Raw genomic sequence first — 19,569 nt, 5'->3', positions numbered from 1 at the left:
AGAAAAAAAAAAATCCTTGCAACACTCTTACCCTGGAAAAAAGATGTCCTTGCCAAATTCAAATTTTTCTTGGCCAAAGTAACTATTAACAATTCAGCCCTTCGATGAGGTTATAAAGAAAATATTTCCCCTTGACTTCGGAGAAAACACCTTTCATGTGACCTCCAAATATGTTACTTATTTGAAAGGTACACAAACTTGTCTTTTTTTTTTTTTTTTAAGTTACTCCCAAACCGTGCCACTTAAGGAATTCGCTGGCATCAGAAGCCAGCAAGGCGGTTACCCTTTTGGGAGAAAGGTGACAGGGTGGTGGTCCCAGGGGGGCTTCTGGTTGTGGTTTCTGTCATGCTTACTGAGCTCTCACTTGTCACAAGGTGTGTTCACTGTGGACACTCCTCCAGCTGCACACCCGTGATGTCTGCACTCTTCTGAGCATACACTGTACCTCAATGAAAAGTGTACTTCCCAAACAAAGCAGAAGAAAACACTCTCTCAGAAGACAGCACACATACCTTTCCAGGCATGCACTGCCTGCAGAGATGCCCTTTCAGGAAACACTCAGCACACACAGCACAAGACCAGGTGGGCAATCGGACCCTCGGAAGGCAAATTCTACCCCTGAGCAGAACTGCTCTGAGGTTCCCATCAGGGGCTCCTTGAAAACTAGCCCGGCAGGTAAGCAGGCAGGTAGCAGGAGTCAGGTATAAGGTGAGGTCTGCTTTGAGAAGCTCAGGTCCCATTCAAATGGGTGGAGGGGGTGGAGTGTGTTGTTTTGAACTCCAGAGAAAACTTCATCCAAGATCACTGCCATCGGACACAGTGTCCTGTGAGGTTACAGTAGTTTTTATGTTTAAAAAGGAAAAAAAAGGCAAAGTGGGGACTTACCGATTTGGTCTTCGGGGATCAGCGACTCGATGGGGGGGTCCAGCTCTGAGCTCTGAGACAGATAGTTCTTTACCTGGGTCATGAACTGCCGGATGGTCTGCAGCATGTCCGTGCTGGACACGTGGCACTCCTTGTTCTCCTGCAGAAAGCTCACGTAGTCCTGCACCAGGCAGCCGAAATAGGTGCACTTGTCCCGGGACAGCTCGGCGATCCTCCTGACCATGCGCTTCTCGGGGGTCATGAAGGAGCTGAACACCCCACTCATCTTGCGCAGCTGGGACTTGACGAGCTTGGGCAGCACGAAGGAGCTGTTCCTCTTCTTTTTGGACTTGACAGGGGGGGCCATGGTCTCCTGGTCACTCTCCTCTTCGCAGTCCTCCAGGCTGCTGTTGGTGTCCGCCTCGTAGCCAAACAGGGGCATGCTGCGGTCGAACTCCAGCGAGTCGGAGGAGGAAGTGGAAATGCTCATGTCGCTCAGCCTCTGTCTGCCTCCATGCCACGGGGGCCGTGATTCAGGGCCGGCGGCCCTTGTGCAATCCTCCGGAGGCTCCGCAGGCGGGGCCCCACCTGGCCCGCCAGCTGTGCCCGGCCCCGGCTCCTCCGGCTCCCGCTCCTGGCCGGGACGAGGCCGGCCGCCGGTCAAGGTCTTTGCGCTGCCTTCTGCCTCTAGAAAAGAAGCCTGCTTCTTCAGCCGGGGTGGAGGGATGGGGGTTGGTTTCGTTCCAAGCAGAGCTACGTTCCCATGTTTGTTATGGTTGACTGTTTCTGGCATGCTCGCCTGGGTTTCAGTCCTGGACAGCTGAGGGCTTGTGTGGAGACTATTAATAGCGGGTGGCGGGGGCCTGGGTGGGGGGGACCGAGGCCTCTCGGTGCCATTCGCGTTGGGAGTCCTTGTGCAGGGCCGTTTCAGGCCTCCACTGAGGTCCTGGCTGTGCACTTTCAAGAAAAGAGGATTAATAAAACACAGGGCTCCGTTGGTCTGGCTGCACTCCAGCTCCGAAGGCGTCCTGGTTTTTATAGAATGCACTCCATTTATAAGGCAGAGCTGACGAGAGGCAGGACAAACACCGTCTGAGGAGAGAGGCCTATGGGGAGGTGGAGGGTTTGGGGGTTTGTTGTCAGCTGGAGAGCTCCAAAAATCTGAAAGTCATTATCAGTGAACACAAGAATGTAAATACAGTACTCTTGGGCCATTCCTTCACAAATTAAAAAAAGCACACTTGCATGACAACACATGTCTTTCAAGGGGGAGGTGCCACACTTGAGTGTTTTTTTTTCTTTTTCTTTTTTGCTTGGACTGCATTCCCTTTACTGGAAAGGGTGGAAATGCTGCCAGGCCCAGCTGTGGGCTCACAGGAAGGCTCAAGGGGCTTTTCACCTTCAAAGCCCTTGAGAAATGGCTTGGCCAACATACAGAGCCAGCCCAGCCTTTGCACAGGTAAGGAAAGAAAGTATTGGAATTGTTACAGTGTAAGCCTGGAAAGGACCACGGGGCTCCCGGACATGCTTAACAAAAACTGAGTCTCCTCGCAAAGCAAGCCACCCTTCCCAATCTACTTCGCCTGGAGGTGCCCTCCGTGGAGGACCTGGCAGTTCCCCTTTAATGGGCAGGACCAGCAGCTGGGCCTGGGGGATGTTACACAATCTGCTTAGGGTTTTACACGTTCAGCATTAAAACCCCAAACAGAGGAAAAATACACTCATGGAACCCATCAGCAGAAAAAAAAGGACAGCAGGCCGATGCAAATGCTAAGTGCAAGTTCAACCGTTTATCTTAGTGGTTAGCTGCCCGTACTCTGCAAATCCTAGCCCTTCTCACCGTGGCTTACACACCCAACACTCTTTGGCACAGCGCACATGGCTTACTGCATCTGACTGTATGGCCCATGTCACCTACACACGGGGCTCAGTTTTCCGCACGAATCCAGGGAGGCAGTGGTGGTGATAAATGTTATCTGCTGCTAATTTCCATTTGGAACAGGTTTATTCTCTCTCTATAGCTCTGCCCTGTGGTGTTTGCCTAAAATGTATTTTTTTTCCCTATGGGCCCAGAATGGCTGATCATGGCGGACAGTGAGGAGGCTGACGTTGGGAGCCCTTGCCCTGCCCTCTCTGTTATAAACATGCTTGATATTGTGGCCCAGTGACCTGCCCTTCCTCTCCTCTTCGCTCTGTGTCGTCCAGCGCAAGAGCCAATGGTCACCTGTGGCTAGTGAGCCAACGCGACAGAGGGCTTCAATTTTAAATCACGTCAGTCCATTTAAGTTTAAAAACAGACATGCAATTCAATCACTGGAAAACTGTTCAATCGTTTTGGAACTTGGGTATGTGAATGCAGTTTCTCAACTATAAATTTAATCAGTTCTAAATACAGATTGTGTGTTTCTGATGAAATTTTAATGCCCCAAAAGAGATAAGGATAACACAGGCTGGATTCAAACATTTAGTATGAAAAAAAGGAATGCAAAATATCTCATTAATACTTGTAAAATATATTGATTCTATGTTGAAGTAACATTTCATATATATTACATTAAAATAAATCATAAAAATTAATTTTCACCTGTGTCTTTTTCATTGTCTTTAACAGAGCTACTAGAAAATTTTAAATTACTCATTGGCTCACCTTATATGCACTTCTATTGCCCAGTTTGGGTCTTGGTGGAATGGTTTCCACCACCTTTGGGTCCTTCTTAGGCTTCTACTGACACCACCGGTAGACTTTATAAGGCATAGTACACTTAGCTTCCACATGGACTATAAACCTGGGTAGTGGGGGAGGGCAGCTATGGACATTATTAACCTTTGACCCCTCAGTGTGGAGCCTGGCCTGCCACATAGCAGATCCTCCAGAAACATTTGTTGGAAGAACAAATAAATGAGGCACAGAGTTTTACAAAGTGCTGTCTCTTCCCAAAATGAATAATGTATACATCGGCCGTTACGAATTGAGTATATATTAATTGGACATCATTTGCTTCTATGGTCAGTGGCCATGGAACAAGGTGTTCTTAAATTTGTCTGTGCAGGAAGCTGACCAGGATACTTCAGTCCTTCAGGCCTGCCACAGAGTATACACTGCACACTGACCACAGCACCAGGAGTTAAGTGGGTGGAGGTCACCAGCGAAAACTGACACCTGGTACAGGTCTTCAAGAGGCTTACAGTCTAGCTGGTTATATTAACTGAAATTCGGGAAAAGTTTTAAACTCTCTCCAAAAGGTGTGTGAAACACCATTGCAAGAGATGGCGTAACTTTTCAGAAGGGACACATCAGACAGGCCTCAGACACATGTAGCAATTCTTTCAAAAGAATCTAAGTTTGAGAAGGGAATCTCAATCTCCCTCCAGGCTCCTCATAGGCTCCAGGAGTCCCAGGAGTTGCATTTTGGAATCTCAAATTTCCATTCAAATATTATGGCCTGGTTGTCAATCTTTTGGAAGACTGAAGCCCTAAAATCTTAAGAGAATTTCCCCTCCCAATCTAGGGGGGAAACTTTTTTTTTTTTTTTTGGCAAAAGTTAAACCCACACAAATTCCTCATGGCAATGGGACGAGGAAGTGAAACTGGGTGAACTGTACATCCTGATCCATCATCAACCACTGTCCAGAAGCACGGTATTGTGTTCAGGGGCATTGGCAAAGGGGCAGGAGAGGGAAGCAAATGTCCAGCTGGCCAGGGCAAGGATGCATGGCAGGATAAGGGACATGGCCCAGAACACCAGGACCAAAATTGAACAAGAGAGGAAGTGAGACAGATGTTAGTCTAGATGTCTGCACGGTCAAATTCCTCAAAGCACAGACGTGCCGTCAATGCCCGTGTGTTTCTCCGGAACAAAACTCATGCACGTGAGATGTACTGTGCTATTTCCTTTTCTGTCAAGCACAGCCTTTCCCCAGCAAGATGCCACAGAAAGGAAAGACATGACCCATTAGAGAAGTTTATGTTCCATTAGGACCGGGACACTTAGGGTAGCTGAAACTCATTGATGGGAGCTGCTGGGGAGGTGTGGGGGTTACCCAGATAAACTGAGCGCTCCCCTCTGAGAGTCAGTAAAATGTCTGACTTAGAAAAAAGAATCTCAGCAGGTGTGATTCAGGGCCAAGTTTTGCCATGGAGATAGGGATTATTTTTCAACAATGTATCATCAGCCAGCCTAACACTGACTCTGTTCCATAGATTCATTCCAAGAGAGACCTGGGCAGGGGGACCCACTTACTTAGTCCCAGTTGGGCTAGTTCTTCAAGTTGAGCCTCCGTCTTGGCTGTTGAAATGGCATAAGGCAACTTCAAGGTGAACGGCAAAACGTCCCTGGTTTTTCAAAAAGAGAGTATTTGTAATTACATGTCTGCTTTCTATATCTAGCATGTCCATCCTAGAGATGTTTTGGCTTAGACTGAAACGTCCTAAGTAGACGCTACATCATACCTCATACCTAACCAGAACTTGTCTTTACTGGTGACAGGACTGCAAGATGACTATTCTTTCCTGTAGTAACACAGTCAGGACAGGCTGAGAGATAAGGCTGCCTGGCTTCAGTATCTGTAGTGAGGACCAAATTTCCTTCCTGGGTGGCTGAAATGTATCTAGTGTTAATATCAGAATCGCTACACTGGTGGATCTTACATACATACATGTAAAACATTATACACTAACTTGTTACATGTTCTGAAAACTGGGCCCCAATTCATTGGGCAGGAATGTGTCATCCTAAACCATGATTTATTATTCCAAGTCCTTACACAGGGCAGGTTTTCAACCACCATCTGTTGGTTTTACTTTGACATTTTCTTTTTTTTTTTTTTTAATTTTTTTTTTTAAACGTTTATTTATTTTTGAGACAGAGAGAGACAGAGCATGAACAGGGGAGGGGCAGAGAGAGAGGGAGACACAGAATCCGAAACAGGCTCCAGGCTCTGAGCGGTCAGCACAGAGCCTGACGCGGGGCTCGAACTCACTGACTGTGAGATCATGACCTGAGCCGAAGTCGGACGCTCAACCGACCGAGCCACCCAGGCGCCCCTACTTTGACATTTTCTAGCTAGAGTCCATGCAACCTGCTTTCTGTGCTGAAGACAAAACTTCCTCTTGTGTTTTAAGGTAGTGCTTCCCTATCTGTAACGTGCACATGTGAATCCTTCGGAGTCTCGTTTGACTGCACACTCTGATTCAGGAGGTCTGGGTGAGGCCAGAAGTTCGGCTTTTCCGCCATGCTCCCAGGCGATGTTGCTGCTGCTGCCCCTGCACCAAGCGCTGAGTAGGGAAGCAAATCTAAAGGACTTCATGGAACAATCCTGCCCTCAAGCAGCACGGCACTGTGTGTAGACCAGCAAACACACGCATCCAACATCACAGACTAACAGGCCCAACAGGAAGGAGCTGAAAGAACTTTCTAGGCCCTGGGAGAGGGTCTGGCATGCATGAAGAATAGCAAGGAGGCCATGATGCCTAGGGTGGAGTAAGTGAGGGACAAAACCTAGAGCTTCTGCCTGTATTTTGTCTACTCAAGATGTTGTGAAAATCTCCATTGAAGAGAATAACTATCTCAAACAACTAGTTGTTTACCATAAGATTAGGCAACATTCTAACTGAATCAGATTAAATCTGGATGACTTGAGAATTTTGGAAACCCCTGAAGCTGTTGACAATGAATAACAAATTAGTAAGGTCAATGAAAAGAGCAAAATATGAATAGAATGTGATTCTTGGCATGGGCTGTAATATACTGCTCACATAAATACTAGTAATTGGCAGTCAGGATGCTGCTCTTTCCCGAGGTGTCAAGGATGGGTCACCCCCTGCTTCCAAGGACCCTATCGTCTGCCTCCAAATGTTGCGAGTACCTTCTTCTACTTGTTCACTTGCATCTGTCGTGGATGAAGCAGGCGGAGCCTCAGGGGATGGCAGTGTTTGTTATAGCTGCTGCCTGACCCCGGAGAGGTGATGACTCAGATTATAATCTTAAATGAAGATTAATGGGAAGCAGAACTTTGTAATGTCAAAGCAGCATATAAATATATGTTTCTACGGCTATACAAACTTATTAAAATCTTCTTTCTTTAGACAATTTGGGGAAAGACACATATGACGAAACCAACCTATGTTTACCTTAAGCATTTCACCTTACCCAAACCAGTACCTGGAGCCTAAACATCACATAGCTGGTTTTGGTTTTTCTTAATGGCATCTATGACAGGAAGCCACACCTGTCATTGCCTAATGGGTAGTCTTAGACTTTGATCTCCTGGAAAATTAGAGCCCTCTTCCACTGCACTAGCTAAGGGTATAACATAGCATCTCACCACCATCCCCCCTCCCCACAGGGTCACTTCCCTCTCATTAAGGAAAGGAACCCTAATTCTAAAACTTGTATAACAGAGAAAATACAGCCATCTTAGGTATAAATGTTTCACCCAAGAGTTTTAGTACACACGTAATCTACTTTTGACCCTTGCTCTATATGTTGTATTTCTAAACGGCAGGAGACTAACTTTATTGAGCACCTCCAGTGCACCAAGCTCTGTAACTCATGTGGGACCCACACAGGCCGTTGGAAGAAGCTCTGATATCCCCCATTCCATGGATCAGGAGCAAAGGAGAGCACAGAGGGGGAGGTCCCTGCACCCACTCACAGAGCTAATGTGGAATTAAGCAACCCGGCTGCACTGGATCCCAAAGTCTGTGGAGCTGTGCCATACAGTGGCAAAATATGGGCTCTAGCATCAAGACAGGCCTGGGTTCAAATCCAATATTTGCTACATATTTATTGAATGACTGATTGTAGACAACTATCTCACTCTCTGAGCCATGGTGTCTTCATGATCCTAATTTCAGGGTTGCCATGAGGATTAGAAATAATGTATATATGGTCCCTAGCACAGATATAGAAAGCCCCTGAAATTATAATCGTACTTAATAAGTAATAATTAATAATTATTATTTCCTCTAGCCCTTTGCTACTCAAAATGCAGTTGTAGGACCAGCAGCATTGGTCTCACCACCTAGAGACAGTTGGAAACACAGACCATCAGATGCTGCCCCAGACCCCCCAAATCAGAGTCTGCATTCTAACAAGATTCCAGGTGATTCCAGTGTGCATGAAAGTTTACAAGGAAGTGCTCTCCATGACACTGATTATGACAAACTGACAGGGAGCTACTAGACATTGGTGACCAAGGTTTGCTCTCATTTATATCCGCAGCTCTAGTCTTCAGTGTGTCCCTCTGATGTGGCAAACCACATGCTGATTGATTCATGAATTCTCTAGTCTAGTTCACCTGTGCAGATGCATTCTGGGTGAATACCAGGGCTGACAATCCAACCACTTTCTCTACATGAATATACTCATGTACTAATAACCAACTAGAACATTTCAAAAACATTTGGTTAAGACTGGGTCAAATCAATTACTGATTACTAAGAACATTGACTTGGGTAAAACGAGTAACATAGAACATTAAAAGAGAAACAGAAACACCAAGAACCTTTGCATTTTGAGGGAAAAAAATAGAGAAATGAATCTCAGGTCACCCTGATCATAAAATGTCAATGTTGGGATTTTTCCATAAGCACCTTATATCGGTATCATGCTTTGTAGATTAAAGAAGGTTTTCATGTGCTTTATCTCCTTCAACCATCAAACAGCCCTGGACAGCAGGTACTCCAGCCTATTATGAACACTGAGAGGAGAGATGGTATCTTTTGTGTGCTGATGCCAAATACTGTTTTATAGGTGTAATGATCTTTCACGACAGGAAAATCAACAAGCTAACTATGAAGAGTAAGCATTGGCCAACTTCACCTCTGACTAACATGTTAGTGTTGAAATTCACTTTCGGGAACTAGATGGCCTCAAACCAGTTCAGGTGTGGGTCCCTGGGGAAGGTGGGGACATCTGCACCGTCCTCTTCTTTTCTTTGGGCAGCAGATCTCCATCCTTGCACAGGCCAAGGGCTGTTGGTGGTGTCCCCTCATAGAGCTGTGTCCAATTCTAGATGAAATCCCCTGGTTTCTTCCTCCTGGTAATCAACCCCCTGAAGTGCTTCCCCATCTCAGGCCATTAATTATGTGGCATTGCCAACCTGGTGACTTCTAGGGGTCAATAGCTCAGTGCCTTCCCCTGGGAGGGTCTAGTCCAACAGGTACAATAAATGTCTCACATGAGAAATAACTTTACCCTTAAATTAACATAAAGGAAATGAACCCCAAATAAGCCTCTCAGTCTCAAAGTATGATGGCTGTAAGACATGATCTTTGGAAACAACCTAGTAATGCATGCCTGTCTGTGTTCTATTGGCTGCAACAGACATACAGAGAAGGCATAGAGGCCAACTGAGCTCCACTGCCTACATGGGGGCAGTGTCAATCTCTGCAGATGAAGAGTATGGATTCTTAATCACCAAAAGAATACTCAATTTGAGGGCACCTGGCTGGCTCAGTCAGTTAAGCGTCGGACTCTTGATTTCAGCTCAGGTCATGATCTCACAGTTCGTAAGTGTCCATGCTGACAGCAAAGAGCCTGCTTAGGATTCTCTCTCTCCCCCTCTCTCTGCCCCTCCCCCATTCATGTGTGCATGCATATACCCTCTCTCAAAATTAAATAAATAACCATTAAAAAAAAAGAATAGTCAGTTTGAAAAATTATTATGGCTAGGAAGAAAAAAGAGAGAAAGACTTTAACAACTCACACGCTCCCCACACTTATTAACATGATGATTTTTGGCTTAACTACTTGTAGTCTAACACAGTTGCTTTAGTTATGAAAAGGACATGAGAACCAAATGGGCCTGTAGGACAGTGATGCAAGGTTTATGGGCTGGTTTAAGGCTCCCGTATTTCTAGAATGAACTACATCCTTTGAGGATTTTCAGAAACAGTATCAGGGACATTTATTTATTTTTATTTTTTTCAGAGAGAGAGAGAGACAGAGAGAGAGAAGAGGGCACAAGTGAGTGAAGACAGACAGAAAGAATCCCATGAGGGGCAGAGTCGGGGGGGGGGGGGAGGGAGAGAAAGACAGAGAGAAGCAGGGCTCACCTGATGCGGGGCTCGTGCTCATCTAATGCAGGACTGGAACTCATGAACTGTGAGCTCATGACCTGAGCCAAAGATGCTTAACTGACTGAACCACCCAGGCACCACACATTATCAGGGACCAGGTTTGTACCATGGGTCCCTTTCTGTGTGTGCATGGTTGCATGTATGTACATGTATGTGTATGTGTGTTTGTTCCCCTGCTTGCTGGGTCGAGGTGAAACGAACCATAGGGACAGTTTAAAGACACAGACATATTAATTTGGAGGGACTCGCATAGTTATTTTGATCAGTAACCAATCCTTCCAGGGACAGCTAGTCAGCGGCAAGCCTCCCAGACCCCTCCACCCTGCTTTAATCTAGAAACCCCAGGGCTGTTTATATGGTACACACCAAGCAGGCACTCGAACTCCTAAGAGGAAAAGAGGCCTTACCTGCTGATGCAGTAGAAAGCAATGAGCCGGAATAAATCTGCAAAACTGATTCCTGAGCCTTCCAGGGAAAAGGCTGGAAAAGAGAGAATTTGGAAACCAGCTGAGTGTCCTAGAGCACTGTTCTGGGAAAGGAAAGGCCCTCTGGTGTTATCTGCTGCGTGCATAGGACCATCTCTGAGCTCTCAAACCAACTACCGTGTGGCTTATCAGATCCAGCTGTGAGGAGGATGTGTGTCAGCCAGAAACAGGCCAGTAGAGTCCACGGCCTAGAAGTTCAGCCCCTGACTCACTGGGAGCACGTGCTCCAGTGCTTGGTAAACAGACCGGCGCAGGCTCAAAGTTACAACTATCTTTTTTCTTTTTTAAATTCAAACACAAAGTTGGTCAGGGGGCAGGGGCCAGTGAGGCTGGAGGGAGAGGCCATTGGCACACAACACAGCTTGGTAAACACCCAAGCCCCCACCACCCTTGACCTTCCTAGGTTGGCCCTCCTGGGACACACTCCTCTTTGCCAAAACAGGCCACCTTTGGTTAAGACACAAGGCAGCTTGGAGGAAAACAGAAGGTTCCAGTAAATTAGTTTTTAAATTCAATGTGAAAGTTTCAAAAACTCACTTACTTAGAATGCCCCCACCCACTACCACTGTCACCACCAAGGGCACAAGCCTCCTAGGGAAGATGTTCTGGCAAGATGGTGTACCATATTGCACATCTTCCAAATGGCAGGGCAGTGAGTGGATAACTTCAAATACTTGTGTATTTGCCAACCACTCCTCATGCCAGGCTGGCTGAAATGCCATTCAGACAGTCTTTCAAAAATATTCCAAACATCCTCAGCTTTGTGAAGATTTCCTCATTTCCTCAATCAGATGAGATTTTCTCCCAATTGCCACACTTCATGTCCTCATTTATGTTGCTTGCTATTTGCTTATGTTGTATTATTTTGATTGTTTAGTATTTCTATAGCACCCCCAAAATATACCTATGCCTCTACACACATACCATGACATAGACAGAAACAAAAAAATACACACATGTGCACCACAATTTAGCAAGTTAAGTAGGAAGAAACCGATTTGGGGTAGGTTAACTTGTCTGAGCCTTGGTTTTCTCCTCTGTACAGTGGACAATAATAGTACTTTCCCTGTCTCCCCAAAGGGTAGGAGTGGAAAGGGAAATTTAAAAAAATGGAGTAATTCATGTGAAAGCAGTCTATACAAATATGAGCTGGTATTTATTATTAAACCATATTGTCCAGATGTTATGACAAAATATCTATGTTTTCAGAGCAAGTCCTTCCTTTCTCAATCTACCTCCGTTCATAGAGAAGCAAGGCCCTGGCCAGGAAGGGGCCATCATGGTGAGACCAAGACCTGTGGTAATTAGTTACAGTCAGGTTAATGCTTTGCTCAGACCAGCTCTTTCAACCACTTTAAGTCCCCCAGATAGGAATAGGGAATTGATCTGAGTCTTGACACAATAGAGAAGAAAAATCTTCAGCCAGGAGGAATCTAAGATGAACACCCAGAAAGCAGGAAAGTACAAACATTAACTGTACTTATTGTAGGGGAGCAAAGAAGGGGCTTCCAGGCTAACTTATCATGCTTCACTTTGGATATTAGAAGGGATTTAAAAACCAGTTAGATCTGGGGCGCCTGAGTGGCTCAGTTGGTTAAGCGTTTGACCCTTGGTTTCTGCTCAGGTCATGATTTCACGGTTCATGAGTTTGAGCCCTGTATTGGGATGTGTGCTGACAGTGCAGAGCCTACTTGGAATTCTCTCTCTCTCTGCCCCTATCTTGCTTGCACACACACACTCTCTCTCTCTCTTTCAAAATAAATAAACTTAAAAAAAAATTAAAGGGCCCCTGGGTGGCTCAGTTGGTTAAGTGTCTGACTTTGGCTCCGGTCATGATCTCCCAGTTTGTGGGTTTGAGCCCCACGTCAGGCTCTGTGCTGACAGCTTAGAGCCTGGAGCCTGCTTCAGATTCTGTGTCTCCCTCTCTTTCTGCCGCTCCCCTGCTCACGCTTTGTCTCTCTCTCAAAAAAAATTAATAAACATTAAAAAAGATTTTTTTAAATTAAAAAAAAAACAGATCTATCACTTGTTGGCAAGCTGACTTTCAAAAGCCACCTCAGCATGGCCTTTCTTTACTTAATATTTAATCGTCTTTAAAATGGAGGGCTTGAAATCTATCTTGTGATTACCTCCTAATGCAAATAAACTGGTATGAACTATGCACAGGTCACTGACTGTGGAAGTCTTTCCTGGCATCAGTGCCCTTGTGAAGCCTGGAGGAAAGACATTACCAGGTCCAGGTTTACAGAAGAACCTGAGGTTGACCACAAAGAGGCTGACAGGTTTCACTTCTGCTAGAAATGTGTCCTCTAGACTTCCATTAAGGCCATTTGGCTCAGTGAGACTATGAACTCCAGGTTGAGTATAATCCCTTATTTGCCCTTAAAATGACCTCAGTACCTTTGGTTTTTCAAATGCAGAGACTGAGGCTTGCTTAGGTGTAAATCAAGAAGCAAGCAAAAATCCTAGTCTCAGTCTTAACGTTTATTTATTTTTGAGAGAGAGACAGAGAATGAGTGAGAGAGGGGCAGAGAGAGAGACACACACACAGAATCTGATGCAGGCTTCAGAGCCTGAGCTGACAGCACAGAGCCCGAAGCAGGGCTTGAACCCATGAGCCGTGAGATCATGACCTGAGCTGAAGTCAGGAGACTTAACCAACTGAGCCACCTAGGCACCACCACCCCGTCACCCCCAAACCAGTTTCAGTCTAACTATTGAGAGAGTCAACATGCTTCCAAACTTATTTCTCCTGGCCTTCACTCCTCAACTTGCTAACCTGTGATTTCAATGAAACCTTCCCCTTTGGAGCACAGATTCACTATGGATCCTTCCTTGGAAGTTGGCAATACATCAGCATTGTGTGTTCCCTTTTATATTTAAAATGTGTCCAGGGGCGCCTGGGTGGCTCAGTTGGTTAAGTGTCTGACTTCAGCTCAGGTCATGATCTCAGTTTATGGGTTCAAGCCCTGTGTCAGGCTCTGTGCTGACGGTGTGAAGCCTGCTTGGAATTCTCTCTCTCTCCCTCTGTCTCTCTGCCACTACCCACCCCCTCCCGACTTGTGCTTTCTCTCTTTCTCAGGATTAAATAAATAAATAAATAAATAAATAAATAAAGTGAAACGTGTCTTCCCAAGACTTCACATTTTCAATGATTGCAGAATAGCAAAAAGAAAACCAATTCTATTGAACACCACTCTCCCTTCAAAACTTCTGCCAGTTGATTTTTTCAGAGGGCTGGATTCTGCCTCTGATTAGCTGCATTTCATAGACGACTGAACAGTGATTGTCTGGAGGGAACACGTCCACTCAAGGATTATTCACAAGATGTGCAGACACGTGCTGTAGCATGAGAACCCATAAAAAGGCCGAATCGCTGCAGCCTGTCCTACAGGTTAATCATCAGCAAACCTAGGAATCAAATCCATGCTCTACTTAACTGGAAGGGGGGCAAGAAAGACAACCTGCCATATGCCAACCAGTAGGCTGCATAATTTGTACATAGGTTGTTTAATTAAACTGTTAATAGCTCTCTGATGTTATGATCACCCCAATATACTGATAAGAAAACCAAGGCTCCTAAGGTAGGCTACCTGCCCAGGCATCGAGTGAGTAAGTAACAGCAACAGGATGCAGACTCATGTCTGTCTGTCTCAAAGGGTAATCTCCTTCTACTTCCACTTGTTGGGGAGACCCGAGGCCCTCCCATCAACCAGGACTTAGCCATCAGGTGACTACTCACTGTATGTGCTTTCCTTTATGGCAAATTCCTTGAGTGGGGCTCCAAATTCACAGGGCAGGCGAAGTGAGAGGACTTTCTTCTGCATTTTGGTCGATTTACGAACCAGGAAGATCTAACAGAGGGAAAAGAAATTCAAGCTTAGGAAATATCTGGAAGGTCAGAACCTGGACATACGATTTCCTGCACACCTAATGTCCATGACTAGAATGCCCTTCATAACGAACATGTCCTGCAAGATTCAACCCAGAACGCTCTACTGACAGCAAAAGGGACTATCAAAGAGCATGCCCCAGATGACTTCCTTTGATAACTGGCTTCAAAAGAATCCTACTTTCCCTTTGACAGAACCTTCTCCATGAGGCTATGGGCCCCCTTGGTCTACAGAAGCATTTTCAGTTTGGTAATTGTTTTATAGCGCATGTTAAGTGTTCTCTAGCCTGTGTCTTATTTGGGCATCATGGTTGATGACACCCAGATTCTAAACACAGGTAACATGACTAAACCACAGGTGGTGAACTGGGAGTTCACTGACTAATTTGGCTCGTGGGTGTGTTTGTGATAGAAAATTAAATTTGTTTCTAAGAGTGAAAAAGCAGTTTTGGTTGTTTTTCACATTAAAACCAGAATTTCTAGCTTCTCTTGGAAAACAGGATGATATGGCAAGGCCAGGTATGGTGACAATTGCCGGAGATTAAAACAGCTGCCCCATTAGGGAGCAGGAAGGTGTGCTCGAGCGTCACTACAGCCAAACTGGAGCTGCAGGCCTGTTTACTCCTGACTCACCCCATTTTGTGACAATCTCGCTCCCGGTTCTAATACTGCCTTCGGATGCATGCTTTATTTTATTCATTTATTTTTAAATAATTTATTGTCAAATTGGCTAACATACAATGTGTACAGTGTGCTCTTGGTTTTGGTGGTAGATTCCTGTGATTCATCACTTACATACAACACCCAGTGCTCATCCCAACAAGTGTCCTCCTCAATGCCCGTCATCCATTTCCACACCCCCCCCCATCAACCCTCAGTTTGTGTTCTGTATTCAAGAGTCTTTTATGGTTTGCCTCCCTCCCTCTCTGTAACTATTTTTTCCCCTTTCCTCCCCCCCATGGTTTTCTGTTAAGTTTCTCAAGTTCCATATATGAGTGAAAACATGATATCTGACTTATTTCACTTAGCACAATACCCGCCAGTTCCATCCACGTTGCTGTAAATGGCATGATTTCATTCTTTCTGATTGCCAAGTAGTATTCTATTGTGTATATAAACCACATCTTCTTTATCCATTCATCAGTTGATGGATATTTAGGCTCTTTCCATAATTTGGCTATTGTTGAAAGTACTGCTATAAACATTGGGGTACAAGTGCCCCTATGCATCAGCACTCCTGTATCCCTTGGGTAAATTCCTAGCAGTGCTATTGCTGGGTCATAGGGTAGTCCTATTTTTAATTTTTTGAAGCACCTCCACACTGTTTTCCAGAGTGGCTGGAAAACACTCTGTTTTCCAGTTAGCATTCCCACCAACAGTTTCAGATGCGTGCTTTAAACCAGCCCAAATCCCAGTGCTGATCTCGGGCCACCATCTTGGCTTCCAACACTGCAGAGGCAAGTACACCATGTACTTCTATGCACGGCACAACTCCAGGGGGCACCGATTACCTAGGCTACAAATCAAATAGTGCTCCCTGGAGCATGCAGTGGGGCAGCCGGCTGAGTTCTGGTTCCCTTCTGTAGTACACAGTCCTTCTCCAAGGATTCTATCCTGTCTTACTTCTTTAGCCACTTCTTCCTCTGCATTTGGACACCATGGTCTCTGCTCCCTGACTACTATTATTATTATTATTATTATTATTATTATTATTATTATTATTTAACCTTATCTTCGCTTCCTTCTGTATATCTAGTCAATAGCTCCTAAGAAACTTTATCTGGGTGGGGGTTGGAGGGTGGGGGTTGAGAGGGTGGCTATGGGGATTGGGCGTCTTTTAAGGAGGGAGTTGGGAAGACCTTTGAGTTCTCTCTGGTCCCCCAGCACCCATGGGGAGGCAGTCATAGAATAGAATACATGTAATAGTCACTTTTGGGAGTCAATGTTTCTGGGACACCCTAAAACTGAAACAGATATTTCCTAAACATTAGGGGGTTTAAAAAAAAGCCCAAAGCATGGCTGGGAGGGCGCTGATCATTGGTGGAATCGAAGTATTATTCCCTCGTGCAGCTGGGAATCTCCTTGAGCCTTGGGGTTCAGGGAGAGTACAACCTTATTTCCTGAATGTCTGCAGCTTTAGAGCAGGGGTTGGTAAAGTCGGCCTGTAGACCCAATCTATCCTGGGCCACCTGTTTTTGTAGATAAAGTTTTATTGAAACAAAATCCCAGTCATTCATTTATATGCTGTCGATGGGTGTGTCTGCACTACAAGGCAGAGGTTGTGAGAGATTGTGAGAGGTTGTGACAGACAGTATGGCCCACAAAGCCAAAAATATTTATACTCTGGCCCTTTACAGAAACTTTGCTAATTTCTATCATAGGAATAAGGGTGGCAGCACCCCAAGGACCCATGCCTCCATGGACAGACTTTCAAATGTCCTTTCCTCTCACACCTGCTTTTCCTTCTCTTCAGCATTCTTGCTCCTGGTGCACTGTGGCCTCTCCTGATCTGTGTTTCTCCTGTCCTCAGCCTGTCATCAGCCTGCCCCATCTCATCAGGCAGGTCCTGTCTAGGGATCAAGTAGGTGGACAGATAGAACATCCTGCCTGACTTGTTCCCCACAAGGTCTCAGCAGGAATGGACGTGCCCAACACTGGGAGGGAAGCTGGGCAGAGTAGGGAATTGTTGCCTAACAACAGGGCAACCTCCCTCTCCAGAATTTCTGTGCAGAAATGCAGGAGCAGACAACTCAACCTCCAAAAGAGAGGGCCCCACAGACGTAGGTCTGATCATACAGACCCAGATTACAGGCAACAACCTGGTGTGCTGGCCAAGGAATTTTCCACAAAGATGATCAACTATTGCGCCTAGTCACCCTGAGCATGTTCCAACAGTCCTGTCTGTTTCTGTCTGTTGAAACAAAGACTCACTTAGAGGTCAAAAAATGGTAACAGACAGGCTCTTGCTGATAGGAAACTCAAAAGTTTGTTTTTGTGCTCAATTGCTACAATATTGTCAACCAGCTACCATGGAGTTTCTTTTTCTTGCTTCTCCATATATTTCTTAGTTTCTATCTCTTGTCCTGAGTTGTTCCAAGTCTTACTTTATCTGTGACTTATTGTATTTGCCCTTTTTTGGGAAGTAGACATTGTACACAGGTGACCTCCAATATAATCTCTGTGATGGTGGAAACATCCTATATTCTGCACCATCCTATATGGTAGCCTCCAGCCATCTGTGGCTATGAGCACTTAAAATGTGGCTAGTGCAACTGAGCAACTGAGTTTTTAAATTTAATTTTATTTTATTAATGTAAAGTTAAACAGCCACACAGGGCAAGTGGCAACCACATTGAACAGCACCAGATACATCAATCACCAAGTGACATTTTGGGGGGAACCACTATAGAGTCATGGAGTGGTCTTGATTAAGAGATTGGTATTGGGTAGGAAGTAGCAGAAGAAACATAATTGGAAAGTGAGCCCCATGAGAAGCCACTGAGGAAGCCCAAAGAGAAAGAGAATTACACATCAGCAGCCAGAGTAGGCAAGTCTATGGACACAGAACTTTTGAACTTTGGGTCCCAAGTTGGATGGCTAGGTCCTGGCAGTGTTCCCAGGCTCAGAATGAAAACAGCAGGGGCAACTGAAGACCCTATAACCAGGCTCATTCTCAGTGTTGAGGCCAAAGAAGTCAGCCCAGATGCCCTCTTATCCTGCTGAGTCCTAGACCTCCCTGGGTAACTGAGCTGATGAAGACAGAAAGACAAACCATGAAGGGGCTCTTTTCCTTGGAGCTGCCTCCATACTTTCCACAATCTCCTTGCATTGCAACCCAGGTATGCACCAGACACCATGCTCCATAAAGCCTGGGAAATAACTTTCTGGAACTCCAAGTCTTTCTCTTTAAGAAAGCAGCAGCCCTGCTTGTCTCAAACTGTTTCCTTGAGATTCTGAGTCTTACCCCTGGAGGTTGGGACCGAAGGACTTCGGCTGCCCCCTCCTCACTCAGACTCAGCTGCAGCCATATTGGGTGGGTGTGGAGAAGCCGGTCCAAAATGCTGAGTCTGTTGGAGAGGCTGTCATAGCCAGAGTCCCAGGGACAAGTCTTCACATCCTTTTCTTCAGAATAGCCATCGTCCTTGTGTCTTACCATGCTAGGAGAAAGAGAATTGGCAGGTGTCAAATGGCTGCTGCCCTGTTTCTCTGCCAAGGAGATCATTGTGCAGTCTCTAGGCTACGCCTGTCGTAGCACATACCCCATCTTTTCATCTCCACCTCACGTGTCTTCCTTCCAGCCAGAAAGCTTTCTGAGGGCAGATGCCATATTAGCTTTCACTCCGTATCTACAGTATTAAACAGAATACTCAACAGATCCAACAGACCTTCTATTTCTAACACAGTTTTCAAAAGCTTCTAAACATCCTGAATGCTGTTGGGTCTGTCTTCTGGCATAAACCATTTCACAATTTGAGCACAGAACCCTCAATGCTGAATTTCATATGGTAGCATGAGGTCCTAAAGCCCCAAAAGATTTATCATAAGCACAAGCATGACATGCTCTAAAAGCACAGACAAAAATGGGGTGCCTGGGCAGCTCAGTTGATTAAGCATCCAACTTTGGTTCAGATCATGATCTCATGGTTTGTGAGTTTGAGTCCCGCATCGGGCTCTGTGCTGACACCTTGGAGCCTGGAGCCTGCTTTGAATTCTGTGTCTCCCTCTCTCTCTGCCCCTCCCCTGTTTGTGCGCTCTCTCTCTCTCTCTCAAAAATAAACATTAAAAAAATTTAAAAGCAAAGATAAAACATTCACACTCACTCATGCACACTCATTTTCCACCCGAATGAATTGGATTTCATTTCTTTTCACACATCTAGGCATTTTTATTACTAATATTATTTGTAATAAAACTTCACAGTTGACGAATGCTGTGCTATTCATAAAATTATTCATACTAACATTATTCATAATTGCCATAAAGTGGAAATGGACCAAATTTCCATCAACTAATGAATGGAGAAATAAAATGTGGTATATCCATACAATGGAACTTTATTCAGCCATAATATTCATTCTTTTTTATGAATGGAGTACTGATCTGTGCTCCAAAATGGAATGAACTGTGAAGACTTCATGCTAAGTGAAAGAAGCTAGACACAAATACGGTACAATTCCATTTATACAAAATATCTAGACTAGACAAAAATAGAGAAACGGAAAGATTAGTGTTGCCTGGGATCGGGG

The 19,569-nt window shown here is 45.2% G+C and overlaps 1 protein-coding gene across 7 annotated transcripts in view; it reads right to left on the bottom strand.

Moving 5' to 3' along the window:
* Window positions 1-19,569, bottom strand: part of RIN2 (Ras and Rab interactor 2) — a 223,719-nt gene that overhangs the window by 25,782 nt on the left and 178,368 nt on the right. For 5 of the 7 annotated variants that reach the window (XM_042931729.1, XM_042931728.1, XM_042931730.1 and 2 more), the window contains 5 exons: window positions 18,288-18,480; window positions 14,174-14,285; window positions 10,354-10,426; window positions 5,106-5,197; window positions 886-2,025 (listed from right to left, as the gene is read on the bottom strand). In XM_042931729.1, coding sequence (XP_042787663.1) covers window positions 886-2,025; window positions 5,106-5,197; window positions 10,354-10,426; window positions 14,174-14,285; window positions 18,288-18,480 — 1,610 coding nt within the window. The remainder of the gene's footprint in view (window positions 1-885; window positions 2,026-5,105; window positions 5,198-10,353; window positions 10,427-14,173; window positions 14,286-18,287; window positions 18,481-19,569) is intronic. The other 2 variants (XM_042931734.1, XM_042931735.1) reach the window with 1 other exon arrangement.

This window comes from Panthera leo, chromosome A3 (assembly GCF_018350215.1).
Source record: "Panthera leo isolate Ple1 chromosome A3, P.leo_Ple1_pat1.1, whole genome shotgun sequence".
NCBI classification, from domain to species: Eukaryota; Metazoa; Chordata; class Mammalia; order Carnivora; family Felidae; genus Panthera; species Panthera leo.
This window is presented reverse-complemented; position numbering and strand designations above follow the sequence as displayed.